Source organism: Mustela nigripes, chromosome 8 (genome assembly GCF_022355385.1).
Source record: "Mustela nigripes isolate SB6536 chromosome 8, MUSNIG.SB6536, whole genome shotgun sequence".
NCBI classification, from domain to species: Eukaryota; Metazoa; Chordata; class Mammalia; order Carnivora; family Mustelidae; genus Mustela; species Mustela nigripes.
This window is the reverse complement of record NC_081564.1, coordinates 91,209,646-91,235,510: the sequence shown is the minus strand read 5'-3', so window position 1 is coordinate 91,235,510 and position 25,865 is coordinate 91,209,646. Positions and strand designations below refer to the sequence as shown.

Genomic DNA, 25,865 nt, shown 5'->3' with positions numbered 1-25,865 from the left:
CACAGCACAGAGCCCACACAGCACAGAGCCCACACAGCACAGAGCCCACACAGCACAGAGCCCAGAAGACTTGCTACCAGCCCCCAGCCCGTGGCCCTGCATTCCCTGCACAGACTGCTTCTGGGAGTGTGGTCCCGCCCAGGGACGGGCTGCAGCAGTGACCATGATGACGCACTGACCCCAGAGCTATGTTTCTGGAAGGAGAAGTGTGGCTGGGTGCCCTGTGGGCAGATGGTCAGATGTTAGCAGCACAGCTCCCCGGCCCCCAGGCACTGCCCAGTTTCTGGGTGAAGTGTTCACAAGCGACCACGTTAAATGAAACAGAACTTTCCAGAAAAATGTCAGGAGCTGACAGGTTCACCGGGCAGGTGGCTGGGCAGCTCCCAGGCTGCAGAGCCCCAAGCCGATCGGCTGGCCGGACCTTCCTCCCGAAGGACCCCCCGTGAGAGCTGCAGTCCAGGGCTCTCTGCAGAGTGGTCCGCCCCGCCCTCCCCGCTGAGCCCTGACACAGCGTGCCCCTCCTGTGGGTTCCGCGGAGCTCCTGCCCTGGCGCACAATGTTAGCATGAAAAACCACGGACCTTCAGGGGCTGCCAAGGGTCGTCGAGGGGCTGGGGATGAGAGCCATGGGGACGCTGTGAATCCCTAACACCGTTCTGGGACAGCATCGGCTCCACGGCTTCTCGTAAACCCACTGGGTCTGGCGCGAGAGCAGGTCGTGGAGCCCTTAAAGCGGGCGTGAGGGCCGGTGCCCAGGGGCACACGCTCCAGCCTCGGACAGGCCGGCCCGGGTCACTGCCGCGTCCAGGGAGCACAGAGCGGGGTCCCTTTGAGCACGAAGGGTCTGAGTTATGCCCGAGGTCTGTCGCTGGTGATGCTGACCTTGTGGGGCGAGAGGTGCCCCCCGAGGTCAGAATGATTGTTACCAAGTCCTGGAGGAGGAACCCAGACGAGGCTCAACTACTCCAGCCTTGGGCCCCACTGTGTCCGGCGTGGGCGCGGCAGGGATGGCCAGTGGCCGAGGGTGGTGGGGAGCGCCCGAACCCTGCTCTGTCCCAGGCTGAGCCACCGTGGGAAGAAGCCTATGGGTAGGAGCCCAGTTTCTCTGAGCCTTAGCTCGTGGTCCCGTGGGGCTCACGGGGCGCCCTGGCTCCAGGGCTGGGGTGCAGGGTGGGATGCCCCTCTGAGGGGCCTGGAGCCGTGTGTCTCCTGACGGCTCGCCTTCCCGAGAGCGTCACCGGGTCAAATGATCCCGTTCCCAAACGGAACCGCACACAGATGGCGTCACGGTGTCCCCGTGTGCTGCCGCCCCCCACCCCTGAGCATGCACTTTACTCGGGGCTGAGCGCGCCCGCTAAAGGGACACGTCCGAGAAATGCCATCGGTTACAGGGAACAGAGCGGCTCTGGTCCCACTTCCTGTCTGTCCCTGAGCACAGCCACGGGCGGGAGTTTCCAGGACACAGCTCGCCGGGCAAAACCCGCTTCGGTGTGTCAGGACTCCAGGCGCGCGGAACCAGATGGAGCTCAGAGCTTCTGGTTCGCGGACGCCTTCTCGTTGTCATCCCGTGCGGCCTTATGTCATGACCTTACTGAGCCCCTGATCCAACACCACTAGCACTGCTACTTCGTCCATTTCCCGGACACGCACATTCAGGCATGATCGGTGCAAGCCATATTCTCCCCGTCACGCAGCCACAGCGGGCGAGCTGGGAGCAGACCCTCTTCTCATCCAGGCAGCTCTGACTGCTCACGCAGGCCAGTGCACTCTGGGGCAGGGCACCCACACCCCAGATAGGTGACCAGAAGTGGGTTGCTCAGCCCAGGATGTGGGGTCTTGTCCCCCTCCCCTGCCCCAAGGAAAGGTCTTCACAGGCATGAGGGGCAGACTCGCGGGATGAGGAGGAGACGTCTGGTCCGTTCCTGCTCGCTCTGGCGCAGAGATCTGGGGGAGGACAGGGACACGCCCTCCCAGACAGCCACGTGCTGAGGACAGAGCTCTGTCTCACCTCCAGGGAGACCTTGGGGCTTAACTTCCCAGAGACGAGGTGAAGACGAAACCGACTTCATCAGCAAGCTGGCGCCCTAGAAACGGCTCTGGACAGCATCAGAGGTCCTCTTCCTATAGGGAGGTGGTTTAATTAAACAACATCACCTAAAAGCATCTGAAAGCAACAGCAGTGTTGACTCAGACTGTCCGGGCCCTGTGAGGAAGGGCAGCTCCGCCTGGGACCCAGGAAGGAGTCCCGAAACGGCCGCCTGGAAACCTCCCTCCACAGGACCTCAGTGCTGCGGGGAGGGTACCCCGGTGCTGGGGGTGGCTGACCTCGGGACACCCGTGGGGCCTGCATGGGAGCCCCCAGGGCTGGGGGTGCAGCTCCAGGCCACCCACAGGCACAGCACCTTGGCCAGAGAGGGGCTCTGTGGTGGGAGGTGCGCGGAGGAAATGAAGTCTGAGTTTTCCAGGCAGGAGAGCAGGAGAGAGACACGGGGAGCAGGAGTCTGCCCGGTCTCGGGGACAGCAGCAGCCGGAGGGCCGGGTGACTGGCTGACACGGACCGGGGGTCATCAGGCTGCTCACATGGAGTTCATCCCCAGAGAGTGAGCTCTGTGTTGTGACCCTGTGGCCCCAGGAGGGCGCCCAGGAATCCAGACTCCCACACGCAAAAACCCTACCAGGCAAGGACAGTGGCTCACGCCTTCACTTACATCTTCTTCAGCCTCCGTTGAGCCCCTGCCGTATGCACCAACTGCTCTAGGTCCAGAAAACGCAGGATGCACTGGCCGGGCATTTCAGCCTAACTGGGCACACCCCCGAGGAGTGATGGGGAGTGGCCGTGTCGGACGCCGGGCCCACGGGGGCCGGGAGCTCCTGCGCGATCAGAACGCGTCTTCCCAGGGAGGAAGGGGGGTTTCGAACGGCTTCTTCCGGTCTCTGGACAGGACTTGACTTCTGTCTTCCGGTCTCTGGACTTAACTTCTATTCTCTTCTTCCCTCTTTCAAAGGTTCTGATTCTCCAGAGAATTGAGTTTCTTAAAGAACGTGCCCGTTAGTGCCGTTGGCGGACCCGTGCTCCAGATGCCGGGACTTCACGGCCCGCGACTGGCCGACGGTGCCTTCCAGACTCCGGCGTTTCATGCGGAACGTTCCGGTAAGACTCGTGCTCAGGCCACCGAGGTCACCAGGTGGCTTTTCAGGGAGCGTGGATGTCCTGGGTTGCTTTCTTCACTGCCAAAAAATCCATTTTTAGAAACCAGTTCCAATAGCAGTAACAGAACCACTGCCGGGGCTCCTCTTGGCCAAGGCCCTTGGAAGCCGGCTGGGGGGTGGCGGCTGCACTCCGGATGCTGTGGTGAAGACGGGCCTGTCCGCGGCTCCCTCGGCGGCCTCGTGGCCCTTCTCGGCTCCTGCCCCGAGAGGCAGCTGCAGCCCTCCCACAGGTGCTTGGGGACGGGCATCTGGGGCCCAGGACCAGCACCTCACCCTCAACTAAGGCGGACGTCAGGGACTAGATCACCAGTGTGTCCCTCTGGGGACAGCAGCACCTCCATGTGCTGGCGCCCTGGTTACACGGTGACCATCCACATGGCCAGCAAGGGCTTGTCTTTGCGAATGGGCAGACGTATCCCCGGGCAAAGGAGCTTCCGAGAGAGGTTGGGGTCTGTTTTCTAAACCCCAGTGTTTCTGGTAGCATGCGCTCTCGAGTGCTGGTGACCCTGCCTGGACTGCGTCCCCGGGGAGGCGGGCACAGCTGGCCCATGCTGAGTGGCCGGTGCCAGCCCAGCTCTCTGGTGACCAGGACATGCCATCCACATGCACAAGAACAGTCCCATCCACGGAAGGGCAGGATGTGAAAGTCCATCCATCCGGTGTGGGAACTGGTCCCCAGAGACCGTCCGAGAAGGCTGGTGGCCCAGCAGGGCTTGTGGGAGGTCCCGTCCCCGGACATGGCCCTGCCAACCTGGGAGGGCCTTGGGCCTCTGCTCCTGCGGGCGTGGAGGTCGGGCAGGGCTGGGTGGAGTGTGAGCCCCCATAGCCAGGGTGGTGACAGCTTTGTCTAGGAAACCTGGGGGCACACAGAACGTTCCCAGTGGCCCACTTGTTCATGGAGAGCCAGAGGAGCCACCAGCACAAGCAGAACACAAGACACAATCTGGAACGTTCCTCTAGTGGGTGCTGGAGAACAGGACAGGAACGAACTAGAGCTACACGTCCTACGTGGACAGATTCCTAAAACAACGCCACGTGAGGGAAAGGGGTTTCCCTCTTAAAATCTCAAACCAGGCAAAATGAACCCTGTTGCGGGGAAGACACACTTTGCTCCGAGGGCTGAGGGGTGGACGTCGGCGCCCCGGGCTCTCAGGTCAGGCACCGTTCTTGCTGCAAACGGGGTGGTCACACCAACCCAAACCCTGTGCTGAGTCCAGACAGACCGCTCTTCCTCTGAGAATGAAAGCACTTCCGGAAATCTGACTGCGGGGGAGGGCTTGGAAAAATGCGGAGTAGGAGAAATCCTCTTTTACAAAGTTATAAAATGCAAGAACCTGAAGGAAACTTCAGAAGGTTTTATTTCCCAGGATGCAACCGAACAGGAGGTAGAAGGTTCTGGGGCCCGGTGCAGGCGCCAGGCGGGCGCCGACAAGGAGACAGAGGCGCTGAGGAGATGCTGCTGGGCGGGCCCTGTGCGCCCCGACGGCCGTGGCAGGAGGTCAGAGGACCCGACCTTCTCGAGAACTGGACTGGAGACTGTCGGACACGACACCAGACGCGCCCCCGAATTCAGGACGGAGGACAAAGGGATACGGGGTGAGAAGTGACAGGAAGAGAGAGCAAGGAACCGCAGAACGACGAGGAAGCGCTCAACAACGCCACTTCAGACGAACGGACGCTCGCGCGGGGACTGGTCCCAACCCAGAACCCCCAGGAGACAGGCCTCCCGAAGAAACCCTGAGATAAATCAACACAATACAGATAAAAATCCTGAAAGCATCCGGAGGAAAGGGCGGGCCTCGGGGTCGGCGCGCCCTGACCCGGTTGCGATGGGGCCAGCGGGCGGGCGATGACTAAAGCCAGGAGGACCCGGTGCGGCGTGGCGAAGCCGGCTTTCGGGGCCGCAAGGCCTCCGGCAGCCCGACTTACCTTCTCAGGCCGCGCGCAACACACCAGAACTCAAATCACAAGGATCATGAAACTGTGGTTAAAAAAGACAAGAGGGTTTCCCTTTGGAGCCAAATAGGGGCAAATTTTGCAGCGCGGGGCAGAAGGGGTCCTCACACAAGTTCCTGTGGAGACTTTCTCTGCAAACGACCCCCGAGAACACGCCCCCACCCCGCTCTTCACTGCAAAGGCTCCCAAACCTGCTTGGAAAGATGGCGGGGCCGTGGCTGTGTGCCGGCCGCCTGGGTGGAGGCTGGGGGGGTCTCTTGGTGCGTGTCGGGCGTCCCCGCAGCTCGTCCTTGGTCAGGGGACACCGCAGACGTGCGGAAGGCTCAGCGTCAGCTCGGACGCACGGGGACCGCGCTCGCATCCGACCCCGTCTCCCGCACCGCGAGGCTCCGTCTCCTTCAGGATGTTCCTGACAACCACGGACTCTCAAGAAAGCGCGTACTCTCACACGCGCGACGGTCGAATCGCCGACCCAGGCCGTGTTGTCAGGCCGCGTGCCTGCCCCTCGCCGTTCGCTGGTATCGTGACCCAAACGAGCCCCACGCGGGAGCGGCTGGCGCACTCCTGGGCTCGTGAACCATTAGGGTCCTCCATTTCTTCCTTTTTCCCCTTAGAAATTATGTTTTAAAGAAACCAGCTTGTCTGTCTCAAGAAATTTCTGAGTCTGGATTTGGGTGCTGGGTTTGACGGAAACACGGGGGCACCGAGTGCGTGTCCCCCGGTAGGGGAGGCCAGTCTGCGGAGCTGCGCGCTTCGAGTCCTGAAAAGTCACCACCACAGGCACACAGGGGCCTCGGAGGTCGCCGGGGGACGGCTCCGGAGGGAGGGAGCGAGCGCGCAGAGGACTTTCAGGGCAGCAAAACCACCGTTCGGTGCAGTGATGGTGGGTTCACGACCTCACCCACGCGTCTGGACTCACAGAACACCCACCACGTTACCCCACCGCAAACCACGACGTGGTTTGACAAGGACGCGTCAGCGTGGGCTCATCGACACGGACGCACAACCCTGCCGGGGGACACGGACCATGGGGAGGCCGTGCATGTTTCGGGGCCAGAAGACTACGGGCAATCTCCATACCTTCCCCTCAAATCTGCTCTAAAAAATAGTCTATTACAACCATATGCATAAATGGACTAAAACAGCTCATTGAAATGTTAACGTGGTTACATTTAGTGCCAGGATTCTAGCAATTTTTCTTCCTCTTAGATGTGCATATGTTAAAAGGTCACAATGAGATCAATTTTAAAAAACAAGGGAAGCCAAGTACAGTAAACGCTGCCGTGTGACCGTGAGACCCGGGGGCTGTGAGGGGTGTGTCGCTTCCTCTTCTGCACTGGTTTTCCACCTGCGAGGCACTTTCCAAACAGAAACTTCGCTTACAAACCAGACTGCGGCCTTGCACGAAAGCACACGCGTGTGCAAACACGGGCCCCACGCGGCATCAGGCGCCGGGCTTCTCGGACACGACTCCGCGCCGTGAAGCTTCCCATGTACAGCTGCGCAAGTCCCAGGGCGCTGGGAGTGGCAAACCCTCCAGGCCAGAGACTCGGCTGGTGGCAAGCAGGGGCCCCTGCTTGGCCCCGACTCCGTGCCCCCTGCCTGACATGGCCTGCAGACCGGGTAGGGGCAGGGTTGTTTGGAAACATGAAAAACTCAGGACGGGAGATCCACTCATAGTCACACAAAATTTCAACATTCTATTTCCCATGGAAGAAAAATTTCATTGAATTTCCAGTTTGATTTTTCAATGTTGTAAATAAACGGCCATTTATTACCTACTTGTGCAAAGGTTTCTTGTGGACCGAGAGCTCGATTCCCATTCCCCAGCACACAGCTCCCTACGGCCCTTCTCCGGACCGCAGAGCTCTACCGGACGTGCAGGGAAGCGGCTGAGTCTCCTGTTACAGCTTCGGAAGGCGACGCACAGACAACTCTGTCCCGTGAGCAGACGGTAGTCGGCCGTCGCACCCACCGCCCCTCTGCCGCAGTGCCCACAGCTCCCCCACCCAGGCTCCCGGGGGCAGGAGGACTGGAGTCTGTTTAAAAAGTAGTTTGGTTCATTTAGGGCACAGACACGTTATGAAACCAGAACACTGAAGGCCAGATGGTCAGGGCAGGCCATCGAGGGCACCCCGAGCCGTGTTCCTGCCCAGCTGTCCCACAGGGCACGTCCCCACGTGGAGGCCTGCTCCCGGCCAAGTCAATTCCCGGCGTCCAGAGGAAACCACCACCTGGCAGAGTCGAGCACCTTGAGGCTGCAGAAGCCCGAGCAGCGTCAAGGCCCCGACACGCTGGGCCTAGCAGCTGAACTCACGGCAGGGGTGTCCTTCATGGCAACAGCGGGTCAACCTGCGTGTTCTGCTCAGTTGAGCTCACGGCTGGGCCTCACCTTCCCTCCAGACCTCCAGCTTCTCAGGGTCCCAAGGCTGCGGTTTTTCCTTCCCGGTAACACCAGGTCCAGGTCTTTCCCTCCAATTTGGTCATTTTCCCGTTGCTGACTGGGGTGGTGGGACACCGGGATATCTGAGCACAGAGGAGTGGTCTTGTCTCCCTCCAGGACCTGCCGGAAGGGGCCCAACCAGCTGAGAAGGACACCACTTCCGTCCCCCTCCTGGGTGCACAGGGCCCCACCTGCTCCTCGTGAGCCCACAAGGTCCCCACACGTGCCCGCCGGCAGCAGCCCGGGCCCAGGCCCACGGCCTCCGCTCACACCCTTTTCAGCCACAGCTACCGATCAGCGCCTGAGCCCTTTCAGAAACCGTGGCCTGAGGCTGTCTGGCGTGTAAGGTGGAAATCTCCAGCTTCTTCCGCTTCACAAGCCCGGCCCGGGCTCCTGCCTGCAGCTGCTGTGCGTGTTACAGAGGCTCCTCCGCTCCCCAGCCAGCCCCTGCACGCTTCCCTTACTGCCGTTGCGGAGAGAGGGAGTCAACAGCTACGCTCACCTCCTGGAGAAGAACAAGGCCAAGGCAGTGCCGGGATTGCTGGCCGCGTGCCTGCCTGCCCACCCGTCCTGTGCGCAGGGTAACACCCCCACACTCCCCCTGCCCGGCACCGGAAGTACAGACGGGATCTGAGCGTCACACCCTGTTGTGCAAAGACCTCCCGAGTGCAAGTAGCAGAGGGATAGCCCAAACTCCTGGAGGGGATTTGGGTTCTTAATGATGCCTGAGTGGCCAGTGAACACCTAGAACCAGCTGTACCTGAAGCTCATCCATCACTTCTCCGACAGGTGAGTATCATAGCAAGGTTACCCCAGCGAAGCCGTGATTCTGTTACCTGCGCTCGAAGGCAGCGTGCACGGCACACAGCCGGAGCCCAGCCTGTTACCTCGGACTCCGCGGGCGGTCCGGAAAACGGGGAGGAGAGGCCGCGCAGCTGGAGAAGGTACGCCCCACCAACAGCGTCTCCGAGCCCGCGCAGCTGACCTGCGCTGGAGAAGGTGCGCCCCACCAACAGCGTCTTCCAGCAATACCTCAGACTGTTGTCGAGGTTCAGGAACACATGCCAGGTCACCTGCCACCCAGAGTCCGCCGATAGGAGGTGCCGTCTGGGCCGTCTCAGAGGAGGTGCGGAGACCACCCCCACGGGCAGCTTGACCAAGGCTCGCACCCAGAGGTCTCTGGGCGCTGTACCAGCTCCTCCCGGAGCTGCATGAACGCGAGGGATCATGGGTCAGACCCGGACCGAGCGCCAGGGACCAGGTACCATCAGGCTGTCTGGGGGACACGCCGTGTGATGAACCGTGCTCCGGCTTCTCGGACGGCTCGGAGCTGCCTGGGGTCCTGGGGTATCTCTGATCCAGGCTCGTCACCTGAGAGCGAGCACTGATGGAGACCCTCCGTGTTCTCAACGCTTCGCTACGAGTACCGCGACGTCGGGCCCACGGGACGGCCTGCAGGAGTGAGGCCCGTCTGTTCTCCCAGGGACGGCCCGCAGCGGCCGGACGCGCAGCTCTCGGCCCCACAGGCCGCGGGGAAGGCCGGGCGCCAGCCGCTCCTGCCGCAGCGCACCAGCACGAGCTTACAAAAAGGAGTTTTATTCAATGAAAGAGAAATTTGCTTGGTGGGTCAACGCGAGATCGATATACAAAACTTTACATCTGAGTCCCGGGGGAGGACCCCGCGCCCCTGCGGCCCCGCTGCCCGGCCCCCACTGCGCACTCTGGCCGCCGCCCGCGTCCCACCTCCCGATCCGCGCCGGGCTGCGCAGGGGGCGGCGACATCTTTGGCACACCGCCTCCCGGGACACCGTCCCTTAGAAAAGTAGACTTTCCATAGTAAAACCTCTAAAAACACCTATTTCTGCAAAATTATGTGTCTCTGTATGTGGAGCTCCGCCAATATGCACGTCTTTCTGGAGAAGAGAGAACATCCAAGGGCCCACGCTGCTGGAGCCCTCCGGGGACGGAGTGCACGCCTGCCCTGTGCCCCACAGGTCACATGAGGTCGCTGAGCTCGGCCTCCAGTGCTGCCGCCATCTCGTCTGCCTCCGAGCTGCTGCCTTCCTCGTCCGCCCCGCTGGACTCCCCGCTGGACGCGCCGCTGGACATGCCGCCGACGTCCTCCTCGGGCAGTTTACGCTTGTGGCCCCTACAAGACAGACGCAGACCATGAACGGCTCGCAGCAGGGGCCGGCCCGGCCCGGCACACACGCGCGCATGTACCCCGCAGGCATGCCCCGTCACCAGTGTCCATGTCCCGGCACACACACGCGCATCTACCCCACAAGAACACCCTGGCATGCACACCCCCACACGCTTGCACACACGCTGCACTGTCCTCTGGGGAAGGGCACTGCAAAGTGCTAGTTTCACGGCAAGAGCCAGCTGGCACTGATGGCCAAAGTCAGCTGACCCCAGAGTGAGGCACTCGCTCTGTTCCCCGTGCTGCCAGGCCCCGCAGAGGCAGCCCCACAGCAAGAGTCCGGCACGCACGAGGGAGTCCCAAGCAGGTCAAAGCACAAGGCCGGGACACCGTGAGTGCAGCAGGTGTGGCCGAGGCCCGAGGCCCAGCCCTCCACCTGTGAAGCCGTGACCTGCCTCCTTGGCAGCACTCCAAGGACCACCCCACGTGAACCACCCGTGAGAAACACTCCCGAATCTAAAAACGGCAACGGTCAGAGCTCAAAAAGGACAGAAACCCTGAGAAGGACTCGGGAAGCAGAACTACAGCGTCCGTACGAGGGCTCAGGCTGGCGACGGGGAGCGCGGGGGTTTCGCTTCTGGGGGGAGGCGTGTGGGGGGAGCCCTGCATGCATCCGTAGGACTTGAACCCGGGTCGGGCCCAGACCAGGCCCAGGCGCAGCCTGACGGACACGCGGTCCGGTAACTCAGCCGTGGCTGACTTCTGGGTTTGCAAGATATCCCGAGACAAGGTCTGTCACAAGGATTTTACTTTCGAGGGAGCCCACGTGCGTGTGCCAGTCAGGGGGAGGGAGAGGCACAATTGACTCCTTGGGCAGCCTGAATCGGGGCTCGACTCCACGGCCCTAAGATCACAACCTGAGCCGGAATCAGGAGTCAGTCGCCCAAGCGCCCAAACAAGCTGCTTCTGTGCCCACCTGGAGGACTGTCCGCTTGCTGAGCGGAGAACAGGCCGTATCCGCAACACCAGGCAGGCCAACAGCTGACCCGCTTCGCGTGCGAGCGGCAAGGGGCCGTCAAGTCACTACAAGGGGGTGTTTTTATTGTTCACACGACTGACGACCCCAATAAAACCAGTGTCCCACCGGGCACTGCCCAGGAAAGCGTGCGTGGGCCCGGTGCCCAGAACAGTAGTGCAGGAACACGTCTTGGCTGCTGGCATGCGGTACAGGTTCACCAAAAACGCCAGTGATTTTGAGAAAACCTGGGAAAACACTGGCTGGACCCCACCCTGCAGCCGGAGAGCACGCTGAGGGATCGTGAAGGCTCGTCTCCTGTCACCTGACGATCTACCGTCAGGACGTGCTCCTGGTCCTGGGCTTCCACCCGCCCCCGGGGTCCTGGCCGGACTGGGAGCCCAGCTCGCGCTGCGTGGACACACTCCATCACACCGTCTGGGGGGGGGGTCCTCTGGTTTGCGCAGAGCCGGCCTCAGGAAGGGACAAACGCGACCGACTTCCCTCGCCGCGTCCTATGAACAGTCTGTTCCCCGTGGAGAGCCCCGTCCGCACCCAGGGTCCCTTTCATCCCTTTGAGAGCTTGAGACAAAAAAGCAAGGACAGAGAGTTCCTGCTGCTGGGGAGGAAGGCCCTGAGTCCAGGAAAAAGCTGGACCCACTGCTGTGCGGACGTGAATCAGGAACCCCAGGAAGCAGCTCAGACGACCCCCTAGGCAGAGGCGTGCCGGCGGGAGCAGGACAGCAGAGGGAGAGCTTGGGGAAAAGCAGGGACCCCTGGGGTCAGGACCAGGACAGGTGGAGAAGCCGCAGCCGGCTCGGAAAGTTCTCTCGAGACAGCCACCTTACAACGATGGTAATTTAGGGTAAAATCTTTTGTGAAAACCTTTCTTCTTTCAAAGAAAGATTTGACTCATTTATTTGAGAGCGAGAGTAGGGAAGGGGGAGAGGAAAGGGGGAAGCAGGCTCTCCGCAGAGCAGGGAGCCCAAGGCCGGGCTGGAACCCAGGACCCTGGGGCTGTGACCTGAGCCAAAGGCAGCCCCTCACCGGCTGAGCCCCAGGCGCCCCTGTGAACCTCCCGCCGGCTCTAGAACGTCTGGGGCAGCGGCGCCCGGTCGCGCTTGGTTAAGTAACGTACAGCAGGACTGAACTTTACCGATTAAGAGCGACCTCGGGACACCTGGGCGGCTCCGCTGCGCATCTGACTCCTGATTTTGGTGCAAGTCGTGATCTCGGAGTCATGGGATCGAGCGCCAAGTGGGGCTCCATGCTCAGCAGGGGGTCTGCTGGAGGCGCTCCCTCCCCCCAAAACTCATCTCCAGAATTGGAAACGGGGCTGCAGGCGACAGTCAATACGCCCCTCACAACGCGCGGCACTCGCACGCGCTCACAGACGGACCCTGCAGAAAGCGGGAACAGGACAGCAGCATCGGCACATGCTTCCTCCTCGACGTTCCTGCCTCCAAACGCGCTGCTGGCGGCCGCCCTCCGGCGCCTCGAGCTCGCTGTCCCTGACGTGTACAACGGTCCCGCGACTGTGACAGCCGCGCACACATGGGTGTCTAATGACGACCAGCGCCCAGTGTCCACAAACCGTGTGCTTTCAACTTGCCGGTTAAAGCAGCTTGGTTTTTTAGCAGAAAGAAAGGAGCCGCCGTGCTGCCCTCGGCGGGGCCACTGCCCGGATGAACACACCTGTTCCGTGTATGCGTGTGCCCGTGCGTGCAAGGGGGGGCCAGGCCGGCATCCTGCGGGGACAGCACGTACGAGGCCGACCTGGCTGCTCCCTTCTCAAACGTGTGTGCGGCACAGAGCAAGGGCGGCGTGCTGGGGTCTCCTCACCTGAGCGTGGGCTGCAGGGAGCCTGCCTTTCGCTGTGAGCAGGCACCCGGCCATCCGGTCACCTGACATGCGGGGTTAGACTTGCTAAGCCTACAGGGCGGCCGTCAACTCCCCGCTGTGTGGTCGGTCCACATCGGGTGTCACGGCGGCTGTGGAAGGCAGCTGGGCCCGGAGTGTGCAGACAGCCAGGGCTCAGGCTGGAGGCCGGGTCCCCTGTCCGTGTCCGCAGGACCCCTCAGCCGTGCGCAGGAGCTGGGCCACACTCGTGCTCGAGCTGAAGAGCACACGCTGCTGTGAGGCCAGGCCTGTCCCGCACATGGTATGGGGGTCTCCGGGGAAGGGGACCCGTGGTGGAGTGGAGGGCATGTCCTCAGCCATGTCCCCAGCAACTACATCCATGGAGAACTTGTCATGGGGCCTGCTCCAGTGCGAAGCTCGGTGCCACAGTGACAGTGACCAAGGTGACAGCCGCCAGCCCATGCGGCCCCTTTAACAGAAAGACCAAGACGACATCCACGGCTCCCGCTCGGAGACACGGGCAGGCACCAGAGCAGCACACGTGGGACCCGACCTGGCAGTCTCCTACACTCCTGCGCCGAGCCCACCAGCTGCCCCGACGTGCGCTCAGGGACGTGGCAGCCTGTGTGGCCGGGTGGGCCGTGCGCCGCCTCAGGTCACGACGTGGAGAGCAAGGACGCCCGCGGCCCGACGGTCCGGCCGGATGGTCTCCGAGAGGCTTTGCTGCTTCCTCAGGACAAACGCCAGGTCACGTCCCAGGAACCACGGAGGGAGTTTTCACCAGCAAAAACCATGGGAACTGCCGCATCCCCAAGACGGCCTTCGGGAAAGTCCCAGCAGGGGCGGCGAGCGGCCCGGTCTGCAGTCCGCGTGCAGGCGTCCGGTGGGCGTGTTTGCAGAGGGAAAGTTCTCTGGACCACATCTGCGGCAACTGTTTTTGAGAAGCCTGCCGACGGCCACGACGCCATCGGAGTGCCCTCGCAGAAGGAGCAGGAGGGCACCAGCGCCCCCCCTCGCTCCACAGCCCGGTCTCCTGAGCGTCCGGCCTGGCGGGCACCGTGGGTGGCACGAGTGTGCACTCACAGACGCTCACTCCGACCCGGTGACCACCACCCCCGTGCCGCAGCCTCACCACCTGGGACCAAGAGGGCAGGTCCTCTGGCTCCTTCTCCCGGCGGAGTGGGCTGCCGTGGGGCCCAACCGTCGTGTGTGTGCGTGTGCGGGTGACGGAGCAGCCGCCGGTCTACCTCCCACTTCTCGGACCTCGCCAGGATGGACGGCGGCAGCCAGCCTCTGAGCACTGCCCGCTGCTCCCCCCGAAGCAGCGCACACGCGGGCCCGACAGTCAGTCTGCTCTCGGACCTCCCGACCTGCTCGCGCTGCAGGCTTGAGGGTGGTGCGGCTCGGACCCGGTTCGTCTCCCCTGCCTGCCGGGACGCCATGGGACGGGCACAGGCACGGGCTCCTGGCCTTCCCTCCCGACGGGGGCTACAGACGCCGCGGCATGCGGTCAGGATGGATGGTGGCCAGCCTGAGTCTGCCCCGGTCAGACACGGGGACGGACTCTTCCCTCTGCTCGGGCCCTGTCATTCGCGGTACCTACGTGTGCCACGTGTCCCCACGAGCCGTACACCGCGCGTGACTTCACATCTCACACATGAGCGGGCGGGCGGAGAGCACACACTCATGGCACGACACACGAACCTTCCCGTTCGCCGTTTCTTCCGAGATGCGTCGTTCCCCCTGCCTCTACCAGCCGACGGCCGGCTCCCCGCACTGCTCGCCCCGCAGACAGCACCACACACGTCGTCTTACACACCTGCTCCTGCTGCGACCCCCGTCTCCGCGTGGCTCCCCGGCTCGCGGCCAAGCGCGTCCTTCAGGATGTTCTGGGAGGCAAGCTGGCTCCGGGCGAACGCTCTCTGCCCCGGGCCGGGGACGCCCTCCTCTTGCCGTCTGTCTGATGGGGTCCGCCTGCTGCCGGCCTTCTCTCCCACACCCGTGCGGGCCCGGTCTCCGCAGCAGCGGCCACGCGTGCCCAGTCCCTGGCGTCGGCCCGGCTACTATGGCGTGTGCCGGTGGGGGTGTCTGCGCCGACCACCACCCTCCCCGGAGCTGGAGGAGCTTTCGGGGTATGTGTGTGAGAACCCTGTCCCTCCGCCCCGGGAGCTCTTCTGCCCCTGCCCCGCTGCGCCCCCCCGGTGCACAGGCCAGGCCGCTGTGCGCTCTTCTAAGAACGCTCGCTCCGCTGGCCGCTACTTGCTCTCACTCCACGCGGCTCCCTGGGCCGCGCTCCCGGCAGCTTCTCTGGGAGTGGAAGCCGGCGGTGCGGTTCCCATGCTGTGGAGGCTGGTTTGGCCTCTCGCCCGCTGGGGTGGCCGCTGTACGCCAAGGGACCAGCTGGGCTGTCTGGGCGTGAAGACCCGTCGAGCAGCTCGGCCACGCAGACTTGGCGAGAGGGGCTGCCAACCAGACACCCGGGCGCAAAGCCGGCCCTGCCTCCTGATGGCCCTCACTTCCGCATCCAGTCCCCGCGAGCGAGAGAAAAACACAACCGGACGCGCACACCGGCCAACTTCTGTTACAGGAAGAAACAAGGTCCGCAAACGCGAGTCACCCGCGATGGTTGACGGGGAGCCGCTGCCGTCTGACTCTGCTGCAGTCGGGGGTTAGAGCCGTGGGGCATCCCAAGATACCCCGAGCTCCCACCACGGCCACACGTACCAAGCTCAGCAGAAGCAGGGGAAGGCAGGAGGGAAAGAGCACCGTGAGTGTCTCCAGGCTTGGTGACGACAGGAGCCAGCTCGGACGTCCCACACAGCAAGCAGAGCCCAAGCACAGTCCGGGGGTGCCCTGCTCTCCTGGCCTCGGGACAGGTGTGGACACCGGGCGCCTGCTGGGGGCTCAGCCCCACGTCTGGCCCTACTTACGTCTGGCTGCCCCCCACCCCGTCACGTTGGAGAATTTCAAGCTTCTTATCGCCTTGCTGGCACCTTTGGTTCCGATGTTCTCCACAGCACAGGAGAAACTTCCAGCTGGAAGCTGGACTGCCTTTCCCTGAGTGGGCTGGCCACGGAGACGCAGGAGACCCAGCCCCCGGGCCTAAATCCACATTGCTCCACGCGCCTGCAGGGCAGAAGGCCAGCACCCGATCCACGTCAAAGGCTCTTTCCGACCAGCCTGGAGTCTGTCGTGGGTGGGCACGGCCCCATGAACACAGAAACGGTAGAGCATGTGCACTCGGGGGCTCAGTGGCGCACCCACGGGCCCAAGAGAAGAGGACACTCCTGGTCTGCTCCCCCCAGGCCTTTCTGATCTCAGTGAAAAATACTTTCTTTTCCACTCGACAGGGAAAGGTGGCGTCGGCGTCCTGTGTCACCGGCACCAGCCGGCACCTGCACCCCCGGCTCCACAGACCCCAGGGTACCCCTGCACCGGGAGGAAGACACGGCCAGCACGACGACCGAGCAAGGCTTACAGCACCTCACGCGGCATTTTAAACAACTCGTTCCCGAGACAAGGCGACAGGCTTCACGCCGGCTCTGGAGAGCTCCGCCGTGTGACAGGCAGGACAGCAAGCGCGCCTGAGAGGCTGATGTCCTCCTGCTCCGCAGCCGGCACGTACACGGCCCTTCTCGGAGGGACATTCCCACACACGGGGCCACGAATCTCTGCGCCTTCTCCCCGTCTGCTGTTGGCACGTCTGGCCCAGTCCTGCTCTGGAACTGGACTGCTCACGTAAACAACTCTTTTGGGCTGTTTCTTTACCCACAGAACGTCTTGAGGTCAGACCCGATGGGTGTGCGGACTCAGTGGGGAAAGAGAAGAGCCCCGGCAGAGGGAGATCCCAGGCACGGGGCGAACACACGCGTCTGTGTTGTATCGGCCCTGGTGACCCGAGACGGCACCACCGATGCCCCCATTTCAGAAGAGGAAACTGAGGCACAGAAGCTTTGAAAGCAGGCCCACCGGTGTGTGGCTGGGAGGAAGCTCTTGGGACACGCGTCTGCCAGCTTCTCATCGTGGGGGTCGACCGCGGCTGGGGCTGCATGGGGGGCGTGCAAACCGCCCAGCGCACGGGGCAGGGGCGCAGTCCTCCCCGCGGCAGATGGCGGTGCCCCCCGCGGACACTGCCGGAGAGAGCTGGAGCCACGCCGCCTGCAGCCCCCACCCCACTGTCAGGCCGGCAGGGGTGAAGCCAAGGCAGCCTGCGTGGCCACACAGTGTGTCCAACACGCACTGGCCCAGGAAGCTTCTGGAAGACGCACGGACTCCACCAACACGAGGGAGCAAAGCAACGAAGTGTTGATGCCAGGAAGTGGGGACTGTAGCCTGGAGGCGGCGAGGCCAGTCCCAGCATGCAGCGGGGCCCCGAGGCAGCTCAGGCACGTGGGGACAGTGGCTCTGGCTTTGGCGGGATTGAGCCGGGCCACTGGAGTGGGAAGACTCAGAAAGAGGCCAAAAGGAAGGAAACTGAGCGAAGAGCAAATGCGGTGATCAGATCCAAGGCAGACAAAAAGAGGCTTCGGAGGAGGAGAACCGGCAGGCTGCCCTCGGTCCAGGAGAGGACGGGGTCAGTGTCCATGCTGGTGGAGAGGCGGCTGCGGCCCCAGCATGTTGCCCACGGACGGGGCCGCGAACAGGGCAGGGCACGCCGGAAAGTGGGCGCTGTGCCCCAACGTGCCAGCCCCGGCGCCACCTTGCCCTCTGCCCCAGGCTGGTGACCGCTGGCCCCGTGGGGTGTCCCCACTAACAGCACCGAGGACGGGCTCCCCCAAGGGGAAGAAACTGGGGTCCACGAGGAGTAACCTGAAGCACGAGACGTGGAGAGAAATTCCTGTCGCCTTCTGACACGCCCAGGTCTGGGGACTCTGTTGAGACTCCGTCGCACCCACAGACGTCTCCAGGCCGGGACCCTCCCCCCGGCCCCTCACCTGGGCCCCCGGCTGCCTGCGCTGGTCCTCTCCCCACATGGCGTGGCCTCCAGCGTGGCCTGGGGCTCCCGGGGCGGGGGCTGCTCCTGCTGCTCCTCCTCCGGCCGCTTCTTCTCAGTGTCACTGTCGTCACTCCCCTCTCCCAGGATGTCATCCACCTGGCGGAGGGGGACAGTCAGTGCCGGAACACAGCCTCCGCCCGTCCCGCGGCCCACGGCCCCCACCCAGTCACCCCCGGCGCGTGGGCAGCACGTCGGGTTCCTGGGTCTGCAGCGCCGGGCCCTCCGCCGCGGGGCTCTGGGAGGCGCACAGCAGGTTCCGGAGGCCGAGGGAGAGCCGACAGGGCCAGGCTGCCTGTCCTGGGCTCCCGGCACCCCCCATGGGACCCTGCTGCAAGTCATGCGGGCCTGGGCAGTCACTTCTTGGCGGCATGATTCTGACGGGTTTCTAGCTGGTGCGCGCATGAGCTGCGCGGTGAAAAAGACCCTGTTAAAATGCTCGTGACCGATGAGCCGCACAGAACGACTGCTTCCCAGGAGGTGCTCTGGAGTGTCGGGGGGGCTGCGCCGGCGGGGTCCCAGCTGTGTCTGGGGCCTCGCTCTCTGCAAACTGAACCATTCACGGACATGCCAAGCAGGGGCGATGGGGACTAGTAGTCATGGGGCCTAGCACGGCCCTCACTGATCCTCTATAGCCGGGGGCAGGTCTGCTTCCAGAGGCCAAGCGCCCGGCCCCCAGGGACGCCGGGTCCCCAGGGAGAGCCACCGAGGGGGGGTTCCCGCGGCTCTCCCACCGGAACAGCTCGGCTGGGCAGCCTCCCAACACCCACTCAGTCAGACGGAGCTGTCACTTCAGGCTGGGGTGAGCCTACGGACAGAAGACGGGGGAAGGGTCAGCCTTCCACCTTGGTCTGACCTCGGTCTCTCTGCCTTTCTCTCAAATTCACTCTGGTCTTTTTTTTTTTTTTTTTTTAAAGATTTTATTTATTTATTTGACAAAGATCACCAGTAGGCAGAGAGGCAGACAGAGAGAGAGGAGGAAGCAGGCTCCCCGCTGAGCAGAGAGCCCGATGCGGGGCTCGATCCCAGGACCCCGGGATCACGACCCGAGCTGAAGGCGCCGCTCGCCCTGGTCTTCTAACACAGACACCAGATAACGACAGAGATCGGGTGAAAAGGAGAAAATATGGAACGGAGGTTACCCACGGCAACGGGACAGAAACGTCCTGCTCACTGCACTGCGCTCCGGAGCCCCTCTAAGGGCGTTTCTGGGACGCTGCTGTTTTCTCAAGGAGTGGCGCTCTGCTCGCACAAGGGAAACCGCGGTCCTTCTTTGCTCTAACCTAGTGTGTGACGGAGGAGCCGGGGGCTTCTCTGTGCCCCACAGTACCCGGCAGCAGGCCTGCCTTCCGCAGCGGCCTGGGTGCTCAGGGCAGCCAAGGCCAAGACGGACGCTCGCAGAGCCAATTCCCAGGCTAGAAGCGCTTCTTTGACGGCTCCGGAACGCCCCCAACCATACGCACGCCTGAGAAGTGCCACAGCGTTTCAGGATGTTAACGGCAAACGTGTGGCTGCATCACTACAAACATGAACTTACTACAGAAGGCGCCAGTGGAGCGCAGAGATGACCGCACTAACCCGGCGCCGTGAGTCCTGGGTGCCGCACCCCGGGCGGAAGGCCTCTCTTTCTCCCCAGAAATACACACACAGAAAAAGCCAGCAAGGATGTCGAACACCATGTAAGTCAACAGGATTACGTCTTTAAGACTGCAAAGTGGACCCTACGTAACAAGGTTATCTGCTGTATGAAGCAGTGAGAGAGAGATTCGCTGGCCTCTGTCCCTCTGACCTGACACAGTGCTCCCGGCCACACGGCAGACAGACTCTTGGTGGGCTCAGGACGGGGCGGGGAGCAGAAGCCTGGAGCCCTCGGCCCCAGCCCCGTCCTCCAGGGAGGGGAGGGGCCCGGAGACGGAGCCGGCAGGACTGGCCAGCAGCAGCCCCGCCCTACAAAGGCGAAGGGCACGCCCCCCCCACCCCTGCACACTCGGGGACTGGGCTGCCCGCTCCTCACCTCCCTGGCCTCACGCACCCCAAAGCACCCCTGGGCTTCTGTGCATGGACTATGAGGGCTCGGACAGGAGAGGTGAGGTCCCAGCACAGGGCAGCTTCAATCCTAGCCCAGTTCCGTCACCGCCACGCTGACCTCAGTGAGAGCGTGGAAACGGCCCAGCGGCAGCTACAGCAACGCGGCAACGGTCGTTCCATCACTGTGCTGTCTGCAGGCAACACGCGGGCTTCGCTCCTACGCTGAGGGCAGGTGCCAGCAAGCACAGGGTTAACTGAGAGCGGGCGCACGCGCCCTTCACCGCTGCGCCCGCTCTCGGCTGATGAGCCAGTCTCCTGTTGGGATATTAAACTTCCTCTGAAGACACTTCGGGCCTGTAACTCTGCATCGTTACCTTTTCAAGAGGAAAAGGAGGAATTAAACCAGGTCTTCGAAAGACAATCACGGCCTCCTGGAGACCGCGAGGCGGCCCGGGAGCGTCAGCACCATCCCCAGGCAGGAGCCCGTCGACCGTCGCGTCTGCAGTTGGCAGACCCGCGTGCGCGTCCGTCCTGCCGACTGTTTGGCAAGATTCAGACAAACGTTCTGCACCAGCGAGAATCGTGCGTAGGGAGGAGCCGTACCTAAGTTATGCTTCAACCTGCTCGGGCTCCTGCCTGACGCGGGCACAAGGGTCTGTCTCAGAGCCAAGACAGGGCTCTAGGCCTGTCCTTTACACAAGGGTAACTGGGCTCTTTTTGAAAAACAGTAAGGTGTAATGAACTATTTTATAAACACTACTTGAAAGATGCCGGGTAAAAACTTTAGAATCTTAAGGAAAAACCTAAAAGCCAAGTATGTGAAGAGAAAAAACTTGCTTTCTACGGATTGAACGACGGAGGTCTGTCAGAGGCCCCCACGGCTCCCGGCGCAGGCCCTGGAAAGCGTTCCCATCGTCTTGTTGGGAACACGCAGGACCGTGGGGATCCCTGACTCCTCACGGCCTCTGCCGGCGCAGACGTAAGGCCGGCGAGGGGCCACGGTAAAGAGAGGAACAGAAGCGTGCCCCAGGCTGGAAATGCACCTTCCCGGTCACTCCCTGTGCCAGGCGACTTTCTCTCTTGATAGAAGAGAAATGTGCTCAGACGTGTTAATGACCCTTTACCCACGGAGGACACAGAAAAGGGGACAGAGGCGGTTCTGTCCCAGTCCGCCTCGGCCCGCACGCTTGAAGCAGACAAGCCCGCGGTGACGCCTGGTGTTCCCTCCAGCTTTAGGCCAGCAACGCTTGTCACAGCTCCTTTGGCCACAGCCCCCTGGACGGATTGGCCCGGGAGAGTCTGCAGGACAGGCCCTCTAGATCTCGAGAAATAAATGAGGACCTGTGTTCCTGTTTCACTTTCCGACTATAAAGACGCCGTTTTCACGTATTATCTTCAATCTCGAGTGTTTTCTCTAAAAGCTAACGTCTGTTAACTATCTCGAGCTGTCCGGAACGTTCATGACGTGGCTCGCACAGCTTCCCAACGTGCGGCCCAGCACCGAGCAGAGACACAAGAGCCCTCACGGCAGCCGTCTGCTGAACTACCTTGGGGAGCTTGCTGACTCACATAAAGCCCTGAACGGCACAAGTGAATCTGCTGGTCCGCAAGCTCCTGCTCCCAACAGAGGCATGTGAACAGAAGGGTCACTTGGCAAAGTCACGGCGGTGTCCCTGCCTGATGTCCGTGCCGGACTCAGTCTGAGGAAGAAAGCCCAGTGGGCATGACCGCGAGGCCGCACACACGTAAATGAGACGGCCCGTGAAGTCCGACTGCCACGAGGGCTGAGGACGCAAAGGAGACGTTCCAGCCGTCAGACAAACAAGCAATTAAAGCTCTGCAGGACGTACTGTTCCTAAAGTGTGCCCACGACACCTAGAATGAGAGACTTGCGTGACCTAGCCTCAAACCACTCTCCGCACGGTCTCCAGCCGCCTCTTCTGTGCACGTCTGCCCATGAACACCGAGTCCTGCCATGCGGCCGGTCCCTGCGCCCCTGCCGGGGAGACACGCTCTCTGAACATGCACGAGGACGCCCGGCGCTCCGCAGGGCCCTCGTCGAACACAAGCCTTCTGCACGCGGCCTGCTGTGGTCCTGGGGAGAAGGGAGCCACGCGGAGACACAGAGCGTGGACGACACTCTGCTTTATGAAAATCTATGACTGGCCAGACTGGTCTGTAGCATCAGAAACCAGTAAATTGATGGCTTTGACCAAGTTCCTGGGGTCTTCAGCCATCATTCCTCCAAGTATCCGCCCCATGCCCCGTCCTCCCAGCTGTGGAGTTCAGTGGCGCACACAGAAGGCTCTGCTGCTGACCGGACGTACTGTGGCTCTGACCACAGACCCCCATCTGTCTTCCGGCTCGTCTCCAGGGGGTCTCCGCGACCCTGTTCGTGGGCTCTCCCTTCTTTGCCTCCACTGGGTCGGGCGTGTGGGGCGGCCGTCAGGGACCCCGCGGAGCGTGTCTCTCTCGGTTCTGAAATCCCTGCTGCTCACTTGTCATTGCGTGTGTGTTCCCTGGAGGCTCTGCGCCTCTGCCCGGGGAGCCCAGCCACCGAGCGGCTCTGAACGTGCTGGTCTCCTAACCCCGACGACTGGGCTGGCCGGGGGTGGGCGTCTGCTGCCACTCAGGCTGTGCCCGGACGGCTCCGACTGGACAGCTTCTTCAAGCCTCTGGGGAACACGGGTCTGTGTTTGCAGGTGACCAGCCTGGCGAGGGCCTTGCCTTCCGCGGACAGCGACGTGGATTTTATGCCTCCGTAATGCCGTCTGTCCCACGTCTGCTCTCGGAGGCAAGCCTGGGGTCTGCTTCTCCCCAGAATTGGGGCGCTCCTTTCCACTCTGTGCTGTGCCTGGGGCCCCACAGGGGACACAGAGGCAGAGGAAGGAGCCTCCATACTCTCTGGGCCACAGACTCCTGTCCCTCGACCCTCTGTTTTGGGTGCCTGTCCCAGAGCAGAGCTGGGAGAGGGGCCCCGCCTGCAAGTAAGGGCGAGAGCTGGGGACCTGCTCGTCCCGCCGCACCCACGCTTCCAGGAACCGCTGCTCTTTCTTCCGAAGCTGTAACGTTTTTTCTTCCTTAAAGAAAGCTCTTGGTCCAACACGGGGCTCAGACCCCTGACCTGATGGAGAACTGCCCGCCCGACGGACTGAGCGGGCGCTCCCTTCTCTGTTCCGTGGACTTCAGCTGTAGGGAGCGCGAGGCTGGGGGGCCGTGCTGGGGGCGCCCACCTGGGGCCGACACGGGGGTCAGCGACAGGCCGGTCGTCCACCCGCCGTGATGCTTCCCTCTGCTTGGGGTGTGGGCGGCATCGTGCGCCAGCCCTTCTCATCTCTCGTGGCCGGCGCTTCCCTACCGATCTGACTCAAAGCACCTCTTCTGTCCTGATGGGACTGCGAACGTTCCCCTGTCGGAACGGACTTGTGCATTTTAACTTGAAGGGTGGACCTTTCTTTTATTCTGGAGACACGACCCACATCCCAGCACAAAACCTGCTCACCAGCCTGTGGCCACACAATAGCGAGAGTTCCACACACCTCGTGTGTTTGGCTCACGCGGGAACACAGGTGTGCAAACCTGGTCCGTGAGAGCACTGCGGGACAGCGGGACACGCAGCCTCCGGGAGAGGACACCGGTGAAAACTCACGCAGTGTCCGATGCCCCACTAACCCCAAGCATCGTCACTTGGGCAAAACGTTGTGAACGTGTCATTAGAACAGCCCTGAGCAGGGAAGGCTCAGACAAGACCACGGCCACACCCACACCCGCAGGCACCCCCACCCGCCCAAAGCTGGGGTCCGTGGTAGCTTCTGAGATAAACTTGCTTCATCTCAACATTCTGAAGCCAAGAGACAATGAGCCCATTTTACTCCGAATATACCTGCAGAACAGCACTTGCTCCGGTGAGGCACACCTGCCGCAGGGACAGGACAGCGGCCCTGAAGGTGTCCCTGACGCACGTGTCCCACACCGAGTGCCGCTTCAAAGCAAAAGGGAGAAGGCGGTGTGCGAGGCACGAGGCCGAAACCCCAGCCGGGTAACTCCCCAGTGTCGTGCGAACCCTCCAAGAGCCAGCCCAGTGAGCGAAACCGTGTGCGGGGACAGACACTCGGGTCAGCTCTCAGGGGACCATCTTTCAGTCCCCCGACGGGGCACGCCCATGCCGGTGGCCCCACATCCTCTCAGGAAGGCGTCCCTGCGCACAAGCAGCGACGGGAGGCCTGAGCTCACGCCGCTCACCGCCGCCGCTTACTCAGCAGCAGCAAACCTACAAGCTCGGTAAAACCAGAGCGCCCAGGCCACACAGGAAGGCTCACCGTCTCACGTGTGACAGAACCCGCCACCGTGCCGGAAGGAAGCTGCTGCCCACGGGGGACACTGGTGTCCAGGCCCCAGCACATGGTGATCGCAGCCCCAGGGTCTCGGCAGAAGGCTCTTTGTGTGAGCCCCAACACACACGAAGTGCAACCCTAACCCAGCACAACTCCCCACAGAAATCCTCACACTAGACACACGCGGACCGTAGTCGGTCCCTCGCCCACAGGGCAGGCTGCAGAAGCCCTGCGGATGCCTGAAGCCTGTATGAACACAGAGAGGACGGCACTGGACTGACACGGAGACTTCCCAGTGCCCCGCGGTAAAACAGAACGTCACAGCAACACACGGCTGGGAAGACGCGAAGTGCAGGCTCTCGGGGAGCATCCGGCCATCTCTCACCGCCCCTGCCCTTCCTCCTCCGATGGAGACATGAGGGGGCGAAGGCCGTGGGCCCGTGATGTGCTGTCAGGGCACTACTGGCTGTCTGACCACATGTCCAGAGGATGGCCCCCAGCCTCCCGAGTGCAGCTGGCCACAGTACCGGGACACGCCTCAAGTCCCTTCCAGGGACTTGAGCTGAGCTGTGTTTCCAGCGAGCTCTGGCAGCAGAACAAAGGAGGGACAGAATCGAAGGGGACCGTGGCCGCTGGGGGCCGGGAGAGGCGACCGGTCCCAGACACAGTGCCTCTGACAGACACGCTGGGGAACGCCCATCAGTGTGAGCTATACAGCCCATTGGAACAGCCCTCTCCAAAGGGTTGGACAAACACGACAGGCATGGGTCACAGCACAGGTGAGCACGGGGGCACCAGGACAGGGCACAGGTGAGCAACGATGAGGACGAGGAGACGGAAACAGGACACAGATGGGCACAGGTGGGCACAGCAAGCCTGAGCCAGGGCACACGTGGGCACAGCAAGCCTGAGCCAGGGCACAGATGGGCACAGGTGAGCACAGAGGGCACAGGTGGGCACAGAGGGCACAGGTGAGCTCAGTGGGCATGAAGACAGGGCACAGGAGAGCCCCGGGGCATCAGGACAGGGCACAGGTGGGTGTGGGGATCTCCCGACAGGAGACAGGTGAGTAAGCTCACAGTTCTCAGCCCTATGTCCGAGGACCCCCCCAGTCACTGAGCGGAGTGAGACAACTACCTGGCACGTGTGAATTATGCCAGGGTCCTGCGGTAGATCTCACAGTTCCCAGAACCCAAGTGTACTGAAAAACAGAGGTTTTTGGCAAACAGACCACGGAAGGAACTCCTACAAAAGACAATTTGTTATTCGATCGAATGTTCTTGATAAACCAAGAACAACTGCACGAACACCAAACCACCTACGTAAGGTCCCCAGTGTGTACAAATCTAGACACACACAAGGACAACTCTAAAAAAGCAATCCACCCTGAGTCATCTCAAAAGAACAAGGCCACGTGTTCTTTTAGAGAACAAAACCACGTGCTCACTTCTGCCAGCCCACTAGTGACCCCTTCCTCTGGCAACTCACTCGTTTTCAAGAAGCTTCCTGGGATTCTCTCGAGGTTTTGGAATTCCCTACATGCTTCACCCTCCCCGCCAACCTTCCTCTACTCTAATGGAAGACCTGGGGTCACTGCCTCGCAGACTGGGGTGCACTCTGAAACCCACCGGGAGGCAGGACTGGCACACGTTCCCTCATCTTACGATGCCTGTTCCCTCCTGTCAGCCCCGACGGCGAGTGGCACAACACACGGGACTCAGCCACACGATGCAGGACTGTGAGCCCCCATTCAATGCCAGTGTGTGTCTGTGGGGCGGCTGTGGGGCTGGGGAGGTGGAGGCCAGCGGGCCCCTCCCCCAGCCCCCTGTGGGGTCAGCAACTCCCTTAGAGATACAGGAGCATAGAGGAAATTTGTTTGGAGAA

General features: G+C 62.3%; 1 protein-coding gene across 3 annotated transcripts in view; it reads right to left on the bottom strand.

Moving 5' to 3' along the window:
- Window positions 1-9,188: 9,188 nt before the first annotated feature.
- Window positions 9,189-25,865, bottom strand: part of CTDP1 (CTD phosphatase subunit 1) — a 51,331-nt gene continuing 34,654 nt past the window's right edge. Inside the window, exons 11-12 of one of the 3 annotated variants that reach the window (XM_059409863.1) lie at window positions 17,561-17,718; window positions 9,189-9,757 (exon numbers count right to left, since the gene is read on the bottom strand). In XM_059409863.1, coding sequence (XP_059265846.1) covers window positions 9,423-9,757; window positions 17,561-17,718 — 493 coding nt within the window. In that variant the 3' untranslated portion in view covers window positions 9,189-9,422. The remainder of the gene's footprint in view (window positions 9,758-17,560; window positions 17,719-25,865) is intronic. The other 2 variants (XM_059409864.1, XM_059409865.1) reach the window with 2 other exon arrangements.